At 48.8% G+C, this 21,112-nt stretch overlaps 1 protein-coding gene across 4 annotated transcripts in view; it reads right to left on the reverse strand.

Annotated features, from left to right (window-relative positions):
- Window positions 1–21,112, reverse strand: part of Hel89B (histone acetyltransferase 1) — a 118,814-nt gene that overhangs the window by 13,994 nt on the left and 83,708 nt on the right. For all 4 annotated transcript variants that reach the window (XM_089586123.1, XM_089586121.1, XM_089586122.1 and 1 more), the window contains exons 23-30: window positions 19,746–19,926; window positions 10,983–11,098; window positions 10,638–10,839; window positions 9,960–10,108; window positions 5,143–5,301; window positions 3,376–3,513; window positions 1,729–1,880; window positions 260–609 (exon numbers count right to left, since the gene is read on the reverse strand). In XM_089586123.1, coding sequence (XP_089442249.1) covers window positions 260–609; window positions 1,729–1,880; window positions 3,376–3,513; window positions 5,143–5,301; window positions 9,960–10,108; window positions 10,638–10,839; window positions 10,983–11,098; window positions 19,746–19,926 — 1,447 coding nt within the window. The remainder of the gene's footprint in view (window positions 1–259; window positions 610–1,728; window positions 1,881–3,375; window positions 3,514–5,142; window positions 5,302–9,959; window positions 10,109–10,637; window positions 10,840–10,982; window positions 11,099–19,745; window positions 19,927–21,112) is intronic.

Raw genomic sequence — 21,112 nt, forward strand, 5'->3', positions numbered from 1 at the left:
AGGCGAAATTCTAGAGGCCCGTGTTCAGTGCGATGTCAGTGCACGTTAAAGAACCCCAGGTGGTCGAAATTTCCGGAGACATTCAGTACTGTGCCCTTTATGGCCTGAGTCGCTTTGGGACGTTAAACCCCCATAAAACCATAAAACCAGCATTCATAATGGCTCAACATGCAGAAATTGTTTCTTTTCGAACGGTACAAATTTCAAGTGACGCCCCGTAGGATGTGCACCACCGAAGGAAGTTGGGGGACATACGCACCGGCCTCCTGCTCGCGCGAGGAGGACTTGGCGTCGCGTGACTGCAGGATGGGTCGGCTGAAGCGCTGGGCGAACTGCCGCTCGGTGCCCAGGAAGCCCGGCATGAGGAAGTCGAAGAGGGACCACAGGTCCAGCACCTGGTTCTGGATGGGGGTGCCCGTGAGGATGAGCCGGTGGTTGGCCTGCAGCTGCTTGAGGGCCCTCGCCAGCTTGGTGCGGCCGTTCTTGATGATGTGCCCCTCGTCCAGGATGCAGTAGTTCCACCGCAGGGAGCCAAAGAAGTCCAGGTCGTTGCGCACTATGTCGTACGAGGCCACCACCAGGTTGTGCCTGCGCACCTTCTCCTGCAGCCTGGGGCCCCCCACACCATCCCCAGAAGGAAAAGGAGAAGGGAAAAAAATAGGGGGCAGATTGATTACACTCTCGTGTAAGACTGATGACACGGCGATGCTGTCTGAGTTTGGTTGCACTAACTCAACCGTGATTATACTCGTCATTTTGATCTGTTGTCGTCTATGGTCACCCCCTCAAGATCAATGAAGACTCACTCATCAGTACGTACAAGAGCTTACTTCAGTATCACCCATGGACACTTGACAACCCATGCCCAAAAAAATCTGTGTCAACACAAGTGTTTTACCTCTGAAACAGAGCTGATTTGCAAACACCTTTATTTAATTTTTTGGTCTTTCTTAGTTTAAGGAAGCTCTGTTTTCACTGACAGTGATGTCTTTATGATTAGAACGCAGATCTCTATCAATATAGGCTCAATATAGGCTCAAAACAGCTCCACAAATCACCTGGTGTTAACCATGCGAGTTACTAGCGGTACAGTACGTGTACCCTCTCTGGACACTGCAGCAGCCACAGTGGGGGAGATGCAACAACATCACTGTTAAATTTTTGTCACAAAGCGAGACATTGTGTTTTTGCAATTCTTCAATCCTGGGAAGCGCTTCTTTTTTACAGTGCTTCCCCAAGGCCTGTGGCCTGGCCTGGCAGCATTACGGTGCTTTACAGGATAGTCTCTACTCCATCCTGTGTTTGCAGAGTTCCCATTCTGTCTTGTTAAACCAACTAGCCCGCAACGGCACCCTCGTTTACAGGAAAGCTTGTATTCACCAGACTAACCCCAGAAAATGTGCTCTCAGCCCTGTGCAAGGTGCCAAATGCCTTGCACACATCTTCCTCAAAAGAAGCGCTGCATGATTCACTGCCTGTTTGGCCATTCAAACCAGTCACTGACCATATCAGAGTGACAAGGGTGGGTACCGGGGGATTTGGGCCCTTCCCCGAACCAAGCCTCATTACTTCCTGGGTGAGTGCCCATCCCGACACACGCGATTCTTGAGTGGAAAACAAACAGTCGCTCAGGGGTTGTGCACTATTGCGTCCCATCAACGTGACTGCAGTTATGCTGCTTTCAACATGCCCACGCGACTGCGAAAGAAGAAGTCCCGGGCACCATACCTGGCACGCTCCATGGGTGGCCCCGTGTAGTGCAGGGGCCGCAGGTGGCGGCTGGAGACAAACTTCTCCACCTCGTACACCCAGTGGCCCGTCAGGGTGGGCGGGCACACCACCAGCGAGGGCAGCGGCTTGGCATCCGCACGCTGCGTCTCCTGCACAGCCACCACAGCCACCTCCATCCACCACTCTTCAAAACCGGCTGAGCCAACATTGCCAAGCTGCAAAACTGGGCACCCGCAGCACTCTCCACTGCCCAGTAAACGACTGCACAGTGTGAGCACTTTTCATTGATCACTGCCGCCAATCTGGCCATCTATTGTCGTGCGATTTTTATGGGCCACTCCCCCCCCTTCTTGAGTAATGCCTTACCCGAGGCCTTTAAGGGGGGACCCTGGTCTTCAAAAAAAAATTTTATTAATCTAGACATAGTAATGAAATTTTCAGGCCACATGTATTTTTGTGTGCTGATTTAGATATGTCATTTAATTTCATGTAAAACAATTCCTTGAGCACTTGTGCAATTTTTATGCAAGTATTTTGGGAAAAGTCTTGCAGAAAATTTGCTGCAGGAAACTCGCTGAAACACATGCCACTGGGTTCTCTTCACACCAAGGAATGCAATAAGGGTAAAATTATCATCCTGGCTATCATAGAACTTGAGTTATAGGGTACTGAAGCTGCCACTTCAGAAACAGGAATACACACTTTTCTTCTCATTTCTGAAGCGACAACTTCAAAACTCTATAACTCAAGTTCTATGATAGCCAGGATGATAATTTTACCGTTATTGCATTCCTTGGTGTCAAGAGAACCCAACGGCATGCATTAGAGCGAGTTTCCTGCAGCAAATTTTCTGCAAAACTTTTCCCAAGATACTTGCATAAAAATTGCACCAGTGCTCAAGAAATTGCTTTACATGAAATTAAATGACATATCTAGAATCAGCGCACAAAAATACATGTCGCCTGAAAATTTTATAACTGTGACTTCGTTAATAAAAATTTTTTTTTCAAGACCAGGGTCCCCCCTTAAGGGTGTAACAAATGATGATGATGGTTCAGATGCAAGCAAGTGCCCACACACTGACTGATGGGTTCAGTAGGGTCAGACATGTAGCGTCAGACACAAAGGGTTGCACAAGATGTGTAATGCACGAATTTTGTTGATTTCATCGTGTTAGTCCGTGCAGAGACTGTTCGCACATGCTAAAACGAAGAAAAACCTCGCAACTGCTGAGAATTCTGCAATGAGTGCTCCTGATGATCGGTAATGGTGTACTACGGGTAGCCCGGTCAAGTAGTGCCATGGTTAATGCGTTAGCGGTGAAAGACCCTTGTTATCCGAACATCTTGCCTCGGAGAAAGCCGAGCACCGGGTCAGAAGAAAGCTGGCAGGCACTGGAAAACTGGTGCATACGAGGCAGCCACTGAAAACACTGGGTGTCTGAGTGTTTTCCCGAGTGTTTCTTTTGCAAACCAACATTTTGTGTTTAGCAAATAGCCAATTAAGTGAAGGCATGGCCGCTACAAGTAGGATACCATCCCCAAGCACTGGATCCAGCAGCTTAGTGCCACTGAGCCACCACCTTTCTTTAAATTTTCCCGCCACGTCAGCTACGACAGAACAAAGCTGTGAGAAGGGACGTGCCTTGTACAGCTGCTCCCTCTGGTGGTGGTCTGAGGCGAGGATGCAGATCGATTGCAGGGTCTTGCCCAGCCCCATGTCGTCGCAGAGGATGCCGTGCAGCCGGTACTTGTTGAGGAAGGCCAGCCAGTTGACACCCTCCTGGGAAAGGGAAAAGGGGCATCAGTACTGTACAGTGACTGGAAACAGCCTCTGCAGACAGTACTCCTGCGACAACTTGTGCTGGCAAAGGAACGAAAGCTACACAGCCACAACACGCCCTTTCATTCTGTGCATCAGGTGCAGTAAAAGGAGTATCGACACCTAACTTTTGGGTGCGCGTCTTCTCCTTTGCAATGAGGCGTAAAGCATTATTTACACAGGCAACCACGTGCTATCCTCCTATGACCACTAAATAATTTATAATAGAATTTCTTTCTCGTGCTGTTTCGGTTTTTCTTTCAACTGCTGAACAATGGCTGCGACATCAAAGAGAGGTTATAGGTCCCGTGAGGCAGGGAAAAAGCTGCAATACAATTGCTGCTTCTACATTCGTTATCATTCTGGCTCTTGAGAAAGGCTGGCTTCAGCAGTGTAGTGAATTGAAACGATGAAGCAGCGGTTGTATCGCAGTTTTTCCATGCCTCACGTGACCTACAACCTCTCTTTGACGTCACGGACTGCTGGCTGTTGAAATCGAAACAGCATGACAGAAAAATTCAATCACAAATTACTTAGCAGTTGTAAGTGAATACCACATGGCGATTCATGCATAGTAGTGCCTTCAGCAAGTGTTACCACATCTACAGGTAACACTTGCTATCTAAAGCATATTTCTAAAACAACTGCAATTTACAGCATTAGAGAGTGACGGCAAAAACTTTGTCTCTGATTACAACAATTTTTTTTGGTACGTCCGGTTACACAACACTTCCATAGATGGCGCTAGGTACACTATCAATTGGGCAAAGCAGCCATGCAACAGACAACAACTCAGGCGGCCAAACTGTACAGCCAAAATAATTGTGGAGTGACAGACACTCCAGCCCTCCACTTTTTTGTTCACTGCCAAAAGAAGTCGTCGCGGAGAGGAATCGCCGACAACCTCAAGAATGTTTTTCTGGTGTCAAAATTTGGAATGCTATCCCACGCTCAGTCACACCTTCACCTAATACATTTAGAGCATTGGAGAAATGCTGCCTCCACACAGAAGTGTCTCAATAGAGCGACTCTATATGCATCTGTGGCGTGACATATTACTGTTGATCTACTGAACATGGCAGTCTGAATGCTGAATGACCTTTCTTTTTTCCTTGGTAATATGTATGTCATACAGTAGTGTTTCAGTCTGTATTTTGTATTATATTTTGTATTGTATTTTGCACTGCAATTGTTTCACTCCACACTGACACATATGTATGTCTTTTTTTTTCTCTCCTGGATTGTCAGTAGACTTATTTGTATTCATTTGGGGATACATGACTAGTCTCTGGCGAAGGGTCCTTGAGTGTCTGTGTAATTACATGTGTGCTTCGAAAAAAAATAAAGAAAGAAAGAATGAATGTCTCAAGATTATTAGCAAGAACATGCCACCCTTAACTTAAACACAAACTACAAGTGCCCAAAGAAACTGGTCCACACCACACTAGAATACCCAACAAGGCCCTCTGAACTGTACAAGTGTCTTGTTCCTCTGTGTTTGTGCTGTTCATTGATAAGTTCTTGCACCACATTCAGAACCTGTCACATCCTATCACATCAGGACACAGCAACAGCGGAGGCAGCCCAGACCTGCTGGTAGGAGCGCAGCTGAGCATTGATGGGCACGCTCAGCTCGTAGTTGTCGGCATGCCGCGCATCCATCAGCTGCTCCAGGAAGTGGCGCTCCGTGGCACGCCGCTCCCGCAACTCCGCCGACAGGGGCCCTCCGACGTCATCTATTCCACCACCCTGAAAGACAATCGGGGCAACCATGTTGGCGCTTTGATGTGCGTGCTGCCTTCTCAAAACGCATTTCAACAATGGTCTGCTGAGTTATGCCGGTTTTTCTCTCCCGTGCCTGCTGCGCTGCTGGGGTATCAAGTAAAACTCGGCAACAATGCAAGATGAGCGAGCCAGCCAAGGAGAAAAAAATTGGCTGGGGCTTAGCTACGCATGCACATGCGAAATATGGGACCCACATCACAAAAAGTAGTCTGTCTCTAAGCTTGAGCAGATACAGAGACGGGCGCTACGCTTCATTTTCTCCCGGTATCGACGATTGGATTCAGTGACCCCTCTTTATGCCCAAGCAGATGTGCCTCTTCTTTCCCACAGACGAAAAGAAAAACGACTAACTCTGTTTTATTGTGTAATAAATGGTTTAGTCTTGGTTAAGAAAGAACAATACATTAACGAAGCAAAGACACGCGTCACTCCTAAAAAACATAATAAACACGTCCAGGTAGAAAAATTTTTTAAAGACTGTTTTAAATACTCTTTTTTTCCTGCCACATCGTCCGATTGGAACAGCGTTCCTAACCACGTTGTGAATGCCCAATCCCGAGAGCAATTTGCTACCCTCATGTGCAAATATTTAACGCAGGAGTGCACATAATTTGTACATTACATTGACTGTATTTTGTGAACTGTGTTTGACTGTACTGGCTGTTTTATCGTACTGGCCTGCGTTTATAAATTTTGATGTCGCACCCACTCCTATCTTAGTCCAGCAGGACTGATAGTATGTACGAATAAATAAATAAAGTTAAGCCTGGATCTCTCGAAGCGAAAAGCTGTGGCGATCCGCGATAAACACGCGCTTGCGGCGAACGTCAAACGATGACGCATAGCCCGCGGCAGCGTGCGCCTGTTCAATGGGCAAGTGCACCTTATGCACCCCTCCTTTCAAATGCGCACTGCTTACGGCTGCGGCGAAGGGTCAACCGGTGGCGAGGAGGAGAAGCGGCAGCGCACATGCACAGTAGCCTGCGCCGTGCGTGACGTCACTCATGCTCCGACATACGCCGGCTCACGCGAAGCGCGGTGTTGACTAACGTAGTGAAGCTTTTCGCTCCAAAAGAGGTAATGCTTTAACGTAGTCAAACCAATTACACATACGAAAGCATGTGTTTATCCTGGTTGGCTCAAGGTGCTGGGTCGTTGGCACGTATGCCGACGATATTAGTTCTATAGTAGTATTAGCTGATGCAGACAACATGCAATGCACAGTGCGAAAGTATGTTGCAATTCAGCGCGAGTTGTGATCAGCTGCTGCAGTGCTCTTGAGCAGGGGCCAGCAAAGCTGATCTGTTCACGCTGCCACAAGTTTGAGTCTGTTGCAGAAGTATTTACAGCAAAACTTCGTCGGTGCGTTTATAAAAAAGTCACCAGTATTACCGGTAAAACGTATGATCCAAAGCGCCCAATTTCGAAAAATGTAACTAGAATAAGATACAAAAACATTTATTGACAATTTTACTTCATAAAAATGATGATGAGCATTTCTTGGCACTAGATATGAATCGAACCTTTTCTAGTGCTCGTAGAATTTAGCCCACATTTGCGTTGTCTTGAGTGCGGAAGGCATTCGGTCCATTGATGACAATGACGAAAGTACCTAACCAAAATCTCTTCCTCAATATTTTTTTTTTGGGATGCTTCGCCCTTTTGCATATAAATATTGCGGGGAAGCCACCGCGGCTGCTGACTGTCGCAGCGTTCCTGTTTTTTAAGCTAGACCCAGCCCACTCGTATGTAAGCGCATTGCTGTAGTTCACAGATGCTTCGCCCCTTGCCCTTATGCAGGGTGCAGAAGCCTCAGCATTTCCCCTTTTCATGTCAGTACACGCAAAAACGGAAGTCTCGAATGCTGGTGCGCCATTTTTACTTTTGCTGCTCTCGGCAATGGTTTTAACAAGTGCGGGTGATCAATGAATGTCTTATACAACCACAGTTAATTGAAACCTTAAACGCAGTAGCTGGGAAATCGCGTTAACCAGGAACGTATTAACCAGGAGAAATATAGTCCAACTGTATAGAACATTTTCTATGTCCGCAATTTGGAGCTCATGAACCGGGAAATCGTATGAATTGGAAACGCCACAATGAGGTTTTACTGTATTTCATTTATTTATGATTTGGCCGGGGGCACCCTCCGGGTCAAGCCTCACACAAACTCTGTTTGACCTTCTGAAGCAGTGCTTTTGCATTGATGTACCTTGCAGCTGCAACAATGGAGACCAAGCGTCTTTTTTGGCCACCTAGCCAATTTCCATCATGAAGAATACAGACGAACTTGCACTTAAACAAAAAAAAAATACAGCAGAATCTCGATGATACGATCAAGGTTGATAGGAATTTATGAAATTCCGTGGCCAGAGTGCATTGTGTACTACGGGCAGATTTTTGGATGTTCCAAACACTCTCTCACGACCATGCACTCCAGCATTACAGCACATTTCACGCATCGCCGACACTGCGATCGCTAGTTGCGCGATTCTCACCGTTAGCAGTGGCAGCCATAAATAAATCCCGCCACACGTAAACATATTTCTGTAAATGCATTTCCAACACTTCCGTACACGGATTTTCTTAGCTTTGGATGATATCAATTTCAGATGATGCAAACATTTTTCTTCACTCGATGAGATTCATTTCATTGAGATTCTACTGCACTGTAATATCCTCCTCCATTGCAAACAGGTGGTCTTGGTAAGAGTAGAAAAAGGTTGTTCCTAGAGTGTCCCAGCCACAAAAATTCAGGGGGCACTTTGGCTCTCCAGAGTGCTGCAAGGCGAAAGCGTTTCCCGGCCACTGTTTGGCATTGACTGCGAGACTTGTTTGTGCTGTACTAGTGCTTTGTTTGACTACACATTACAACTACACACTTTGACTGCTTCTTCAGCAAGACTCTCTCTCTCTGCTTCGATGAGTTCGGTTGTATCCATGGCTCTGTTCGCAGTAATCAGGTATGCATTGTGGTCACCCACGGATGCCTTACGCCCCCTGCCGGAGCAGACGACAGCTATTTTTTATTAGTTGTAGGCTGCTCCAACAGGGGCCGTCAGGCATCCGTGGGTCACCTCATTACTCCGAATCTGTGCACTCTGACGTGTCATAACCATTTCGACCAACCGAAAAGCATGACACTTCTGCTGACAACCTTCTGTCGGCAACGATGAGGCGTTAAAGGCCTTCGCCTTAAAAAGGACACCGCTCTACTTTTATGCACTTTGGTATTATTACTCAATTCGTGATCTGTTTCTGTATCCACTCCTGCTTGGGCCTCATGACCTGCAGTATGTCATAAATAAATAAATAAATAAAATGTGCTGCTACACCTCAGTGGCCATTCCATGAGGAAGACGAATGCACAGTACAGCCTCGATGGTACAAACCTTACAGGGTTGCAAAAAAATATTCGTACCACTCAAAAAAGTCCATATGGGAAATGCACTGACGCAGAGCTGTTCACAGCTGACTGGATTTACTAATTAAGGCCGTGCCTTCCAAGACTCTCCAAGGTGTGCCCCCTCCAAGGCTTCCAGTTTGAATTTTACCGTAGAATTGCCTGAGAACTCTTGCTTACAGTTCTTGGATTTGAGATTGATTTTCAGTGAACCGGACCACTTGTGTTGGATGTACATGCCTAGAACAAAAAAGGCTCTTTTACCCTATGACTCCTGTCACTCCAAGCTTATTAAGAAAGGAATTGCTTCATCCTGCTTGAGGTCATCATTATTTAAGTGCTGTTCTCACAAGGTTTCACTCAGTTTTTCCGCTCAAGTTGCACGCCTAAGTTCTGCTGGGTTTCCCTCGTCGTTTCTGCAGGCCGCTGCCGAGTCCCTGTTGAAAACCCTCCACCCAATTTCTCGTGCTCAAGAATCTGGCATTTGTGAGAGGTGGAAGTTTGAAGTACTGCCCTATGTACATAAGACCTCGCATGGCCCGAAGAGGGTGGCAGGAAAATTCGGTGTGGAAATCTTCTTTTTGGCGCCTTGCAAGCTGTCCCGTCTGTGTGCGCTAACAATGAATCAAGAACAAAAGCAGGCTGTGGTACAAACCACAGAATCAAGTTTGTGTCCTGTAGAATGGGAGTAGTGTATGAAATCCCGCTTAGTTGTGGCTCAGTTTACGTGGGACAAATGGGATGCTGCATTAATAAGTGCCTACAAGAACATACAAATTCGTTGGGTACTCACAGCGGCATGCATTTGCCAAAACACTGTCTTTCGTGTGACAAAAAATGCACACCACTCTTTGAGTGTACAAAGATAATCAGAAGGGCCAAAGACCAGAAAACACGTGAGGTCATCGAAGCTTGGCAGATTGATAGATATGGGCCCGATAAGTGTGTATGCGAGGCTTCGGTCCATCTGTACAAGAAGGAACTGAAGTTCCTGCACTCGATTAGATAGAGACTGCTTGTAGCGCATGCGTAGGGTTGTTGATGGAAGGAAGATGTCTTTCAATAAACAGTTGCAAGTCCAACTCGTCCTGTCTACTTCTTCCCTGTGTATCGTCGTTGGCGTGGTTTTCGTTCTAAGTTCATGCACTACCAACTAGCCCCCCACCGTACACTCCCTCCACAGCCTGGCCCAGTAAGTGCGGGAAGGGGAGCGACTCACGTCCAGGGGCATCAGGCGCACCAGGGCGGCGAAGCAGTGGGTGGCCATGAGGCGCACGGCCTCGTCCTGGTCGCTCATGCGCCCCAGCACAGGCACCACCAGGAACACCAGGTAGGGCACCACCCCCAGGGAGAGACCCTCAATGACGCCTGTTGGATCAAGGTCGCCCTTGGGTCAAGGTCACTCCACCTTGGTGGCTACTTCTTTTCTTACCCCCCAACTATCTTGATCCGAACCTCCTGATGATGATGATGAAGCTCAAATCGTTAGTGAAATAACAAATGTGGACTGGCCTCCACAAGAAAAACGCTATCGCGATAAAAAATAAAGTGCAGCCCCTGGCACGCGTCTACATTATGTGGAGAGAGGCATTGTGAAATGTTTGTCATGGTCCACTCTCTGGCAAAGGCAAGATGACCACTGGTCCTTTAAGGGTAACGGAGTGGATTCCAAGAGGAGGCAAGCGTAGCAGGGGGCGGCAGAAAGTTAGGTGGGCGGATGAGATTCGGAGGCCGCAACTGGCGAAGGACAGGGTCAATTGGAGAGAGACATGGGAGAGGCCTTTGCCCTGCAGTGGGCATAGTCAGACTGATGATGATGATGGTGATGACTCTCTGGCCAGCATGGCAGCGTGCTCGCGAGAGACAACAGATGTGGAAAAAAGAGGCTGAAGGATACAGGCAATGGCCTCGACGGCTCCCCGCCGCTGGATGTCGTCGTCGGAAGCCCCCAGCTTGGCGAGGACCTGGTCGACGATGAGCGCCATGGTGGGCTCGGTGCGCACGCGTGCCATCATGCCGAGGCAGCGCGAGGCCATGTGGCGCACCACCGGAGACGGGTTGTCCAGCGCAGCACACAGCGGAGACAGCGTGGCCTCCAGCTGCACAGCAACGGCGAGGGGGGGGAGAGGAGACATTAGAGGAGGCACAGCTCCAGACAGAGGACATTTCCGTGGCTTTCCACAGAGGGTTTTCGCGGCCGCAGACCTTGATTTAGGTTCGAGTGATGAATGACCGTGCCCACCTTGGAGTGCAGCTTGGGGTGCAGGTGGGGCCCAATCACCTCCAGGGCCTGCAGGGTGGACACCAGCTCCTGGGCCTCGGCTGACGCAGCCTCACCCTCGCCATTGTGGGTGGCACCTGCAAAACAGCACACGGGAGAGTCAGCCAAGGTCCTTTGACACTGCGCAGACCTACAGACCTGAACCCAAAGGCCAGGAGCGCATTTTTTTTACGAGAGGTTAAAAAAAAACTCATGGGACAGTTACGAGTGTGTGTGATGTGAATGTGTAAGCGCCAACTGTGGTATGATAGAAGTAAGCAGCGTGGCTCCCAATGTCAAGCTGGCCAAATCACTTGGGGGTCTGAAGGTCCTGCTTCCTCCTTAGCATTTCAGTGTAGAGGATGTTCCATACCGTTCTGGTTCAAACTACAGTAGCCGACCGATATTTCGGACTGCAATAATTCAGACTAGCGCGATATTTCGGACTTCACTGAGGAACCACTGCAGACCTCATAGGAACGTGTACATTTTGATATTTCAGACTTTGCGGAGTCTAAATGTTCGAATTTTCGGACTAAAATAGACGCCAACAATACTGTGGTGATCGTTTTTGAACCGAAAATTTGTTTTTTAGGCCCAGTGTAGACGCGAGCAGGCATTGCTGTCACTACCAGCCCATTTGCTGCCACCGCGAAAGGTGCCATCTTGGATTTAAACGGAATCGGCTCGGCAGACGCAGTCGGACTGGCTTGGATAGGTTTAGCTATCTGTTCTCCAGATAATGAGATGATCTCCATTGCCATCGAGATGGCCTACAAGGGGCACTCGATCGCATTGAAAATGGTACAGCGGGACAGCTGCAGTGTGCGGGGCAGCAAACGCAGTAAACAGGGGCGAGGGTGGGACTGCATTCGGAGGCGCTCGCTTCTTCTCGCGTCTTCCCATGGGCTACCTCTCGGTCTACACGAACGTCATTGCCCCATGCAAACTGACTGTTCTCGCTTCACGCAGCGAGTGCATTCATTCGTGGCATGACTGCAGCCGTGTCACACTATCTGGTATCATGATGTGATAGGGCGCAGGCATGAAGAAAGCACGGCTATCACTCAGATAGAGTGTAATACAGTGAAAGCTCGTTAATTTGAACCTCGATAATTCGAATTTCGGATAATTCGAACTACACTACTTGGTCTGGCCAAGCTCCATAGAGATCTGTGTATAAAAAAGCCCGTTAATTCGAAAGTGAGTCGGTTCCGCAACGGATAATGTGAACTACGCGCCGCCGAGTCTGGGCGGCTTGGCACACAGCACGTGGCCAAAAAAAAGAAGAACCTCCGCATAGTAAGATGCTGCGCACGTCCTAAACGGGCACAGAAGATGGAACCAGATAAAACCATGGAAGAGTGGGTATGAAGCCTAAATGGTGCCATCACCGGTGCGGCGGCCGGCGACGCCAAAGGGTTGGCGGCCGCGGTGGCGGCTGCCTACCCTCTTTTCTGCGCAGCTTCCGAAACTCGTAAATACTCGTTAATTCGAGCCCTGTTAATTCGGAAATACGGATAGGTACTGTCGGCGCGGCCCCAACCAACGCCCATGAAAGGCCATGACTTCGGACGGGCGCTACAAATGCGAAGAACTTTTTTTTTTCTTTGCGAGTGTCGTCCATCCTTCCACCCATCAGTCACCAACGGAAGCATGCGGTCCGCTGCGATCATGACGCCGGCTTTTAGCATCATTCGCTGCAAAAGGCGTTTGCTGCTATCGCGCGTTCCAATGATTGAGTGGCAGTAGACGGAGTCCGCCCCAATCGCCCATGGCATGATAAGGCGAACATACTGAAAACGAGGCTTGCGCAACCAGACAAGTGTTGGCACTCTGCCAAGTTCCCTCCCCCCCTTGCTAGAGCTAACGCCAAAAGTAAACACAACTGTGAGTAATCGCTGCACAGCATCTTGGCGCGATGCCAAGAAATGGGTTGTGGGTGACGGTGCGAAACAGAGGGAAGTGTTAGCGACTGATGCTTTTTTTTTTTTTTCAAACTCTTAGGCAGAAATCGGGGGTGGGTGGGTTCATTATGCTAGTGGGTTTGTTACGCAAGTAAATACAATACATATACCGTAATGCAAATGGTTCTTGTCAGTTTTTTCGCGGCCATTCAATAATACGAACATCGGATAATTTGAACTTTTTTCCCGGTCCCGTGAAGTTCGAATTAACGAGCTTTTACTGTATTACCGCTTGTAGGTGGAACATGGGAAGCGGCGATTTTCGGGATTTTGAAAGCGGGTTTTTCGCAGAAAAGTTCACTTTTCAGACTGTTCGATTATCCGGACCATTTTTCTGGTCCCGCCGAGTCCAAAAAGTCGGTCGGCGACTGTATTATGCTCCTAACCTCGAACCGAAATGAAACGTGTGCTAGTGCACACGCTTACATTGGCTGTAATTTTTCTTGCTGATCCACAACTGCTTAGCTCATTACATTTAGAAAAGCCACTTACCACAGCTTCTAAGCGAGGGAGGGGCCAAACAACACTGTGCAGTGACCAACTCAAAATGCCCAGACTGCCATGCCCACACCCCACCTTCTGGGAACGACCACTTGTTGCACACTCTGTCTGTTTGCAAGCAGTGGATGGAAGGCATGCAATGAACGCATGGCCACTGTGCTAATACAGTCAAACCCACTTATAACAATACCGCTTATAACAATATATCGGATATAACAATGGTCAGTAGTGGCACCGTCAACTTTTGCGTGTGTTCTGTGGTATTTTCAGCACAACCCTGTTATAACAATTATTGGTTATAACAATGGTATTTCCATGGCACTGCAGTATTGTTATAAGTGGATTTGACTGTATAACCCTTTTGTCCAATTCTATTCGGTCCTTTCCAGTTGCCCGCCTGACTGCATGTTTCCACAGTCACGGCAAAGGCATCGGGTAGTAATGAAGCACAAAGAGAATTACGACGAAATGGAGGTCAAGTAAATCATTATATCATCACTGCCCCTGGCTCCATGGATGATAAATCATGAAAACCTGCACGCTGTGATAAGGCCTGCCATTATTCGTGCACAAACCTTCCTGCACTTCAGTCAGTTGTATGTGCTGTTCACAAACCATCGTCCCCTTTAGGAGCAGAGGCTTGGTGCCTGATAAGTACACTGTGCTGTAATGGCCCAGCAAGCGATCCACATAGCATGAAAACTGTGCCCGTGCTCTTCTCACTGTAATGTTGGTAGCAGAGAACTGGGGCAGTGACGTTCACCACCTCTTCTCTCATCAGCACGCAAACATCCACGTAGCGGGGCTTCTGAAATACATTAGTGGACGAGCACCAAAACCAGCCAACATCAGATTTCACCGATGTTTGTTTGTCCAAAGACTCTGGCTGGTGGCAGACTGCCGACCAGGTTGTGGGCAACTTGCCAACAGGCTTTATGACAAACTATGCAATACACTTCATGGCAGAACACACTCTGTGGCCGTGAGTGGGTTTTGCTGGCCACTGCATTAGACCACGCCATCTCTGCAGCCGAACATCCCGCATGTTTAACTGCCAGTCTCTCGCACTACGCTTCGGATGTCGCTGGTTTCATCAACTTCCATCTAAGCACAATAGGCCTCTTGCGCTGGAGTTTGAGGTAACGTGGCGGCGCCTGGTGGCAGCAAGGAAAAGCTGGCTGGGTAGTACCAGGTTGGGTAGTAGTGAGCGCTGGCTGTGGCGGCGTACCTTTCTAGTCTGCGTTTTGCGTCGATTCGCACGTTTTTCGGCACTGTTGTGAGTGCGGCAAGGCTCGTCACTTGTGACCAACCACGCCGCGGCCTTGCCGTGGCTCAGTTTTTAGAAAACCGACGCTCCGTGTGCCTTAGGACGAAATGCAGGCAGCAGAAGGAATCGGCGACGCCGATCCACCTCGCTCAGTCCCGAAAAAGCGTCACCGTCGTTACTGCTGCGTCGTGGGCTGCCACGAGCAAGAAGGTCTGAATCCCAATATCAAATTCCACCGTTTTCCTTCAAGGTCTCACGAAGCGGAGCGCCGGGCGCGCTAGATAGCTACAGTTCAACGCACCGAGTAAGCGAACCTTCGCGTTGTGCTGTCTGCTTCGCCTGCCTTGATGTTTGTTTGGTTATCCGCGTTGCTGAAATTCGTTCTCTTTGCACATGCAGTCCGGACGGCAAACCGTGGGATGCAGTGCCGAACACCAGGATATACAGTCGCCATTTTGTGGGTAACGAGCGAAACAATTCGGCCAGTCATCCCGTATATGTACCTGCAATCTTCCCCGCAGTCTACAGCCGGTCTCATCCTCCTTGTGTTCGTCTTCTTTTGGCGCCTACCTCTCTCAAAAAATGTATATGTAGGGAGCAGCCGCATATGCAGGCGTCGAATGAGAATTTATGCATTCTACAACACAACTTGTTTAGTACATCCCTACATAGGCAGTTGGACCAAGCAAGCAGCAAAAAGTGTACCATGACAATCACCAAACAGTAGGGAATGCGCAACAGAGCAAGCAGCAAAAGACGAGAAACGAACAGCATAATTCAGAGATCATATCAAGGGAATTTACAACACAGCAAAGAGCACAAAAAAATGCATGGCATAATTCATATGTCATGTCAACATCTCACTTCAGATAATCACTATTAAGGCAAATCGGCATATCAGCAGGCATGGTTGGTGATTCACGACTAGAGAGCCGGCCACTGAGACAATTGACAATTCGACGGGTGAAGCGTGGTGAGGTGGCCAGGTGCGTGCAAATGACCACAAATGGGCGGGTTGATTAGGTGCGAATTCGCTACGCACTACGAGCAGCCCAGCATCGAGAGTGAAATGTGCACATTGTCGACCTCAATCCAGCACGTATGTGGCAGCGCGGCATCAATGATAACAGCGAACGTGTTCGAGCGACGTCGTTTTAAGGATGAAAAGCTACATCAAGAAAGCGACATGAAGCGCGCAGCGCACGAGCTCGCGCTGCAGCGTTATTCGGCTGCGAGCTCATATATGCATTGCATCATGTTAGCATTTGCTGAAGGAACAGATGGCGGCTACTACAAAGCAGGCATGACTACTTGTTTAGCGAGATGCAGTCAACAAAGACTGCAGGAGGCCCACCGTTTCGTGGCATGCTGAAAGACCGCTGCTGGCGCGGCGTGTACCGTCGTGCGCTCGAGCAGTCCCGTATACATGTCTGTTTAGCGCTGCTGCGAATTCATATATTGCAAGTATTTCATCGCGTTGGTGCGCTTAAATCTCGAAGCGTGCAGACCTTATCTGAAGTTCAACTTCGTACGCGACTCTCTTCACTTGCGAATGACACCGCGCTGAAACTTCGCCGCTTATTTCTTGAACAGAGTACACGTACTTGGCGTCGCATAATTTCTTCCCTTTACACAGCGTGCCAGCCCTGAAAAAATCTTCGGCGCCTGATATTCGCTGTAGGCCATGGCACAGCACAAGCGAAAGTCGCGGGTCCATACTGCCAACGTGCTTTCCGAAGCAGACGCCAGAGCCCGGTACTACCCAGCCGGGGGCAGAGGGCGCTCTTTAGCACCCTTTTCGCAGCGCCCCCTGGGCAATGCAAGAGGTCTATGGATGCAGAACACACCACTAAACCAAGCCTTGAGCTAAAAACAGTGCGAGCACACCTCATTTGCATTTGGCCTAACGAAGCTAAATCATAATCTTTTAAAGCTAAATTACCCAATATACCATTTGCTTCCTTAATGGAAACCCTTCGGTATGGGATAGACTCAAAAAATGCTACATACAAACTGTTACTTAACTTAACCTACTGAAAACATTTTATTTAGTCCACAATTACTTTTTATTGGCCTAACTTCTTTTTAACCGGAAATTTTACAATACAGTAGAACCCCGCTGTTACGTTCCTCACTGCTGCGTTTTCCCGGCTGTTACGTCGTTTTCTTCGGGTCCCGGCATAGCTTCCATAGGATCCAATGTATTGGGAACCCCGCTGTTACGTCGTAGCCGAGGAAACGATCCCGCATGATACGTCGCAACCAGGCTCCCCGAACCCGCCCGGGCAATGCGCGCCAACCGCCATTTTGATTTTTGACGAGTCTTGGCCCGGCTTGGCTACGGAACTGGCTGCAAGAAGCCACACGCGAGTTGGAGAGGCCGCCACTAGATGGCTATCTGCCTCGCGAACAGGCACCCTACGAATGCCGAATGCCGCGATCTTTATCGTGGGTGGGAGGAGGTGACGAGGAGGCGCGCGGCTGCGGTCGCTTATCTGTTTTTCTCAGCCAGCGTCCGCCGAATTTGTTGCGATGCGCTTCTTTTCTTTTCTTTCACTCTTTCTTTCTATCTTTTAACTCTCCTCTATCTGCACGTGGCAGCGGTGGTGGCTCGGCTGGAGCCAGTTGGCAGGCCCGTGCAATTTCCTTTTCATCCTTCTCTCAGTCGCAACATCTTTATCGTGCTTTGATGGCGTGATAGCGTCGCGTAAGTGGAAGGCGCTTCCCCTTGAGGAAAAGCTGGACGTACTAAACGCAGTCGACAGGCAGCCAGGGCGGCCTACGCGGAGCAGCGCGGCGAGCAGCCTACGAACATTTCGGTGCTTGACGCTGTGCACAACGTCACTTCAGCGACTGCAGTGAGCGCGTGAACTGCACAGCACTGCTGCGTGCGGTGTGGCCTTCGCATAGAAGTGGAAACTGCCATGGAAGATGGAGTAGTAAGCAGCCTCTCGTGATCAAGAGCTAACTGAGGCTATGCATTGCGCTGGGTGCCACGAATCGCATGACGCGACTACGTCGCCGTGGATGCTGCCGTCGTGACGTCGGAATGTCAAATCATTGCCGAGATCGTTGCGAACTCGGTTGTAAGCGAAGCCGCTGACTGCGATGACGATGATGACGAGCCGCATGATTCCTGCGAGTTGGCAGATCCAATTTTTGGAGAAGCCGTCGCGGCTCTTGACCTCCTCCGCAGGTATGTGCGTTGCACCGCAAAGCGACGCTGACAGCAATGCGGCCTTCCAAGCTATTGAGAAACGCGTTGTTCTTTCCAGCGAGCGAAAGAAACTGCAATCCACCATTCTCGATTTTTTAAAGTCCTAGGGTCAATTTACGGAAATAAATTGTTTAAAGTCAAAGCTGCACTGTTTTCATTAATTTTCAGTGCTTTCCTCACTGTTGCGTTTTCCCAGCTGTTGCGGTTTTTTTTCCCGGTCCGGTGAAAAACGTATGAACGGGGTTCTACTGTATTCTAACACTCCTGCTTTGACTATGATATTTCTGGAGTGACATCGTATTTGCACAAATACAACATGTAGCGGCTGTCCCAGCCAGTGATGCAGTCAGAAACATTTTTCAGGGGGTGTCACATGCCTTCCATACAAAAAGTCAAAGAAAGATAGCCTGCACCCAAACAAGCATTTTGCGGAAATCCACAGTTACATCCGCACTTTTCATTAAGTGCACGCAACCAGAGACACAAAGATAACTTCAACTCAGTGCCACCATCAGGCTTTTAGAACAGCAACCATTTTTGTCAAGAAACCGAGGACACTGTTCGTATTTGGCATTTCGACACCTAGACACACTTTAAAACTTAAAATTTTCATTCCCAGACCACTGAGGCTGCAAAGTATACAATGTTTCCTCTCAATATCTCCTGAACTAATCAATGCTATCAGAAAGCCAAATGTCATCGCAAGAAACTGCCCAAGGCGGTGCAACTTCATCAACGTTCATCACCATAATCATCAGCCTGACTACGCCCACTGCAGGGCAGAGGCCTCTCCCATGTCTCTCCCATTAACCCTGTCCTTCGCCAGTTGTTGCCACCGTATCCTCGCAAACTTCTTAATCTCATCCGCCCATGTAACTTTCTGCCGTCCCCTGCTACGCTTGCCTTCTCTTGGAATCCACTCCGTTACCCTTAAGGACCAGCGGTTATCTTGCCTTCGCATCACATGCCCTGCCCAAGCCCACCTCTTCCTCTTGCTTTCGACTAGGATGTCATTAACTCGCGTCTGTTCCCTCACCCACTCCGCTCGCTTCCGATCTCCTAACGTTACGCCTGTCATTTTCCTTTCCATGGCTCGCTGCGTTGTCCTCAACTTAAGCAGAGCCCTCTTTGTTAGCCTCCACGTTTCTGCCCCATAGGGAGGAGGAGGATATAGAAGAGGAAAGGCAGGGAGGTTAACCGAAATAGTAATCGGTTTGCTACCCTACACTGGGGGAAGGGGGTGAGGGGATAAAAAAAAAAAGAAAGAAAGGAGAGTAACAGAAAATTGAAGTCACTATAAAACGTCACTGTTCGCTAAAGTCACAGCCTATCGTGCAGGCCAGAAGTTCTCAAGAAGTGGAGCAGTGCCTTGCAGGCCTTCTCCGCCGACGACCGCCGCGGCCAGGGGCCGAGAATCTTCATTTCCGTGAAAGGGCGTATATCTAGGCGCTCCAGCGCACGGCAGAGAGACTGCCTTTCGGTGGTGTAGGCAGGGCAGTCACAAAGAATGTAAGAATGTGGGTTATGGTCTCGTCTTGCCCGCAGATGGAACATGCAGGACTATCAGCCATACCGATTAAGAATGAGTAGTGATTGGTGAATGCTACACCAAGCCAGAGGCGACACAGCAAAGTTTCTTCTTGTCGTGGTAGGCCTGATGGTAGCCAGAGCTTCAGCTGCTGTATACTTTTCATGGTCCGAGAGAACCTGCCATATGCGCTCCACCCCATTCTTATCATCCCAAAATGAAGAAAATTAGCTCTCCGAACCTCCCCTCCGCCCATTACCCTCACCTGCGGATGCCTCGGAGTCGACGTTGTTCCTGTTCCTGCTCCGCAGCAGCAGCAGGGGCTCCACGGTGGCCTCCCAGAGGCTGGGCAGCCGCTCGGGCAGGGCTGCCCCAAAGTGCTCCGCAGCCAGCGAGAGAACCTGCGCGGCGCCCCTCCGCTGGATCTCGTTCTGCCGCTGCGCACTCTGCACAGGAGGAGAAAGGGCTCTTCAAACGTCGGGAAGACGCTGTTCACAGGCGCGGACACGCTGATGTGCGATGTGAAATGAAGATGCGGCACAAGGCATTTATTCCCACAAGTCCTCTTTCCTCTACGGCAGAAGTGTTGCCGAGGAAGCCCCTGGAAAATGACCTCTTTTCATGGGCCTCCTAGAGTCGCATGGTAATTTTGGGTTCCAAAGAAATTTTGAATGCAGTCCACTCCCGTTAATTCGAAGCCGCTTAATTGGACTTTTCGGTTAATTAGAAGAGATGTGATGGTCCCGACTGTTTTATATGTAATTCTATGGAAATATCACTCAATAATTCGAAGTTGAAAAGCTTAGAGTATTGTTCAATTAGAAGTTATTTTTCAATCGAGAATCACGACGACCGCCATTCTGATATTGTCGTGGTTGTCAGCACCGCTGCTTTGAAACGAACAAGATACACCAATTCCATCGTAAGCGCCTGCAGCGCCGCTAATCTCCAAGTGGTGAGATTAGGCGTAGCGCGTGCTGACAAGTCGTGACGCGACACGTCACTTGGCTCATCTGTTTGCTGCGAACAGTCTTTCTCTCGTTCGTTCCGCGGGTGGTTCCAGGCCAAGTGCAATTTGGACTGTTGTTCTGACTTGGCACGCAGTGGTTCTACCAGTCCTGGCGACTCGTGGAAATTATCGCACGCTTGACTTGGCGACAAAAGTCGAGATTTTGAGAGAAGTTGAAAAGGGAGGCACCGCCAAGCAAGACATCGCTCGGAAGTATGGCATTAAGCCTAACACCCTTCCCAACTTTATTAAGGGGGACCCTGGTCTTGAAAAAAAAAAAATTTTATTAATGAAATCACAGTTATAAAATTTTCAGGCCACATGTATTTTTGTGCGCTGATTCTAGATATGTCATTTAATTCCGTTTAAAACAATTCCTTGAACACTCGTGCAATATTTATGCAAGTATTTTGGGAAAAGTTTTGCAGAAATTTTCTAGTGGGAAACTCGCTGAAATGCATGCCATTGGGTTCTCTTGACACCAGGGAATGCAATAAGGGTAAAATTGTCTTCCTGGCTATCACAGAACTCGAGTTATAGGGTTTTGAAGTTTTCGCTTCAGAAATGAGAAGGAAAGTGTGTACATCAGTAAGGTATGCATCGCTTGCCAGAGAGGACAAGCA

Source organism: Amblyomma mixtum, chromosome 4 (genome assembly GCF_055824585.1).
Source record: "Amblyomma mixtum isolate Tamu chromosome 4, ASM5582458v1, whole genome shotgun sequence".
Taxonomy (NCBI): domain Eukaryota; kingdom Metazoa; phylum Arthropoda; class Arachnida; order Ixodida; family Ixodidae; genus Amblyomma; species Amblyomma mixtum.